General features: G+C 41.0%; 1 protein-coding gene across 1 annotated transcript in view; it reads left to right on the forward strand.

Moving 5' to 3' along the window:
* Positions 1-2,601: 2,601 nt before the first annotated feature.
* Positions 2,602-2,992, forward strand: part of LOC104967163 (histone RNA hairpin-binding protein-like) — a 10,640-nt gene continuing 10,249 nt past the window's right edge. Inside the window, exon 1 of the mRNA XM_010796579.1 lies at positions 2,602-2,668. Within this exon, the coding sequence (XP_010794881.1) occupies positions 2,602-2,668 (67 nt within the window). The remainder of the gene's footprint in view (positions 2,669-2,992) is intronic.

Genomic DNA, 2,992 nt, shown 5'->3' on the forward strand with positions numbered 1-2,992 from the left:
TGAAATTAGAATATACATGTGTATGTATAATGTTGGGGAAATATTTTCCAAGGCCCATAACTTTGACGAAGTTTATACAGTTTATATATACAGTCTATGGTTTATACTGACCTCACTGAGCACAGGCACCTGTAGCCTTGGCTGCTGTGCTCTCAGTGTTTTGACTCCCTGTTCCTGCCTGTTGGCGTCCGCTGATAGAGGTGTTATCATTCTATCTTGTTATGCACAATGTTGATTATTCTCTCAGAACTAGCTAAATACATGGGTCTGGGGTAGAGTTCTTCAGAATTGGTTTGGCATCTCAACCTGTGTCAACTCGTGGCTCATGACATGTCTTGTGAATTCCCTGGCCGAAGCTCCAAATAAAACGTCAGGGTTTGCCATCAAAGCTCCAGCTCTCCTCGTGTCTCTCCTGTTTCCAATTGCTTCAGAAGTTTCCCCCACAGATATGACCATTTCATACAAACAAACATTTGACTTATATGCATGTGTTTATTCATTTTACTTTTACAACTGTTGTTTCCTTTGTACGCACTTTAGAAGGGTATCTCACATGCGGTGTGAAAAGCTGTGATGTATTAGAAAGAACAATTGAGCTGTTAAAGCTTTAGAAACAAACTCAGTCAGACAGACAGTGGCAGTTTCTACACAGACCCTCTCTATAATATATATATATATAGCGTGTTGTCACTTCCGGTTGTTATCATCTCAGGGATCCTGTGTGCCTGTTCTGCAGCTGATAGCTTATATTATCTTAAATCGATCATTTTAAAATTCTTCATCACAGGAACTACCTGACGTTGTAATCAAACGTTACTACATCTTAAGCACTCACAACTCTCCTTCCAGGGTTCTTGCAGGTTTCGCCAACTGAAATTTAAGACTTTTTAAGACCTTTTTAAGACCACTTTGAATAGAATTTAAGACCTATTTCACGGGAATAAAGTATGAAGGAAAATTGCTATGAAAGAAGAAATACGTCCCATGATTACTTACAAAGTAAATGTATTCATGTTCAACCTAAGAACAATGACTGAACATAACAGCTAACAGTACAGAACTGTGTTAGCGTGTTAGACAAAAAGTGTGTATGTGTTTGTGTCTGTGTGTGCTTGAGTGTGTGTTATGGCTTTGCAATTAATCGTATTTTAATCGCAATTACGATTTTGGCCAACCACAATTACGAAAACAACATAATCGAAAAAAACGATTATTTTGCTTTGCTAGGTTGTGACAGTGCACTGCAACATATTTGATCCAATTAATTTTAGTCTAATTTATTTATCATATTTATATATGTTAAGTAGCTTGTGGAAGTGCGCTCCAAAATATTTGTTGATCTTGTTTATAAGTATTTATTATTTTGATATTATTTATTTAAATGTATATTTATTATGAATTTTTGATGGTTTTTCAGTGATGATACGTTCAGGTAATCAACAGTTAAAAAGATACTGTTCAAATTATTGATTTGTTTTAAAGTTCCAATAAATTGATGTTTCAAAGTCAATGAATAATCGTCTTTAAATAATCATGATATTAATTCATTGACCAACATATACGTGATTATTGCCATAATCGAGCAGCCATAATGGGTGTGTTTGTGTGTGGTGTGTGTTGTGGTGTGGTGTGTGGTGTGTGTGTGTGTGGTGTGTGTGTGTGTTGTGTGTGTGGTGTGTGTGGTTGGTGGTGTGTGTGTGTGTGTGTGTGTGTGTGTGTGGTGTGTGTTGTGTGTGTGTGTGTGTGTGTGTGTGGTGTGTGTGTGTGTGTGGTGTGGTGTGGTGGTGTGTGGTGGTGGCGGTCGGGTGGGTGGGTGAAGTAAAAAAGGTGTGACAAGACTATATTCAGAGCTATGATGGCAGTTTAACACTGATGGTTGCTTCCAAATCACGTGACATATTACCGTCCCGAAGCAGCAACTGCTTCAAAATTCACGTGACATTGTGGACGTCCGAACCAGCACGACTGCTTCATTTCCCGGAACGAATCAACTCACTGGTTCCGCGGTCCCATCCAGCCACCAGGAAGTGCCGCCGGACTCAGATGAAAATTTTGTGTTGCCAAACGGCGGTAACTACAACTTCCTTTGGTGTCCAGGCCGGGAAACACTTTTTCCCATTACTGTTACATGGGGAAAGAGTGTCTGTAAATCGTTTGGATAATTTTTTTATAAAACTTACCTGTATGAACACTGTGTATAGCCCCTTTTAAAACATTCCGTTCCTCAGTTGTAATAATGTGCTAATAACGTTATTCTGAGAGTTATTCCCTCTGCATTATGAACGCGCTCTACCCACGGGACCGCGCCGCCCGGCACGTTCAATTTTACGTGTCCCGACCAATCAAGAGCACACTGTGCCTCACAGGGAGGGTGGGGCTGGGCTATTGGAGGTACAACGAGCCGTTAAGGCAGAGAGTTGAAATCAGTGAATACAGCGTAGTTTACAGAGATGCTGTTTGAGAACCAATGGGAGTTGCGGTTTATTTTACCCATGGATGCACAAATAAAACGGACCCATATCGTCTTACCCTGCCGTCCCACGGAGCGTTAATAATGGATATATTGCACATGTTTTCATGTAATTCATTAGTCATACTACCATGGGCTGTATGATTAAATCACAGAGCCGTGGGGAAGTAGGGGTGCTGAGGGTGGTTGCCACCCCTGGTGGAAGACAGGGGATCTGCACTTCCCAAAAGAATTAAAACAAATATAAACAAAAAACTGAATTTTCCAGCCTTGATGTAACACATTCATAATTTACAGTAAGATAATACCCTTTTCATTCCATTTGCCCTGTACGATGGGCGCTGTAAGTGATGAAAGTGGGGGATGTGGCTTATCAGCGCCCGCAGCTCACAGCCAGCGTGAGAGAGAGAGCGAGTAGAATAGAATGATAGAGAGAGGGGGTGCCACCGGTACCGGCGGGGAATGTTGTTAGCTTCTGCTGCGCTTACGGATATAAGAACTGTTTCTGCAATAATGTGGAGG

Source organism: Notothenia coriiceps, unplaced genomic scaffold (genome assembly GCF_000735185.1).
Source record: "Notothenia coriiceps isolate Sejong01 unplaced genomic scaffold, NC01 NC01_scaffold00037250, whole genome shotgun sequence".
Taxonomy (NCBI): Eukaryota; Metazoa; Chordata; class Actinopteri; order Perciformes; family Nototheniidae; genus Notothenia; species Notothenia coriiceps.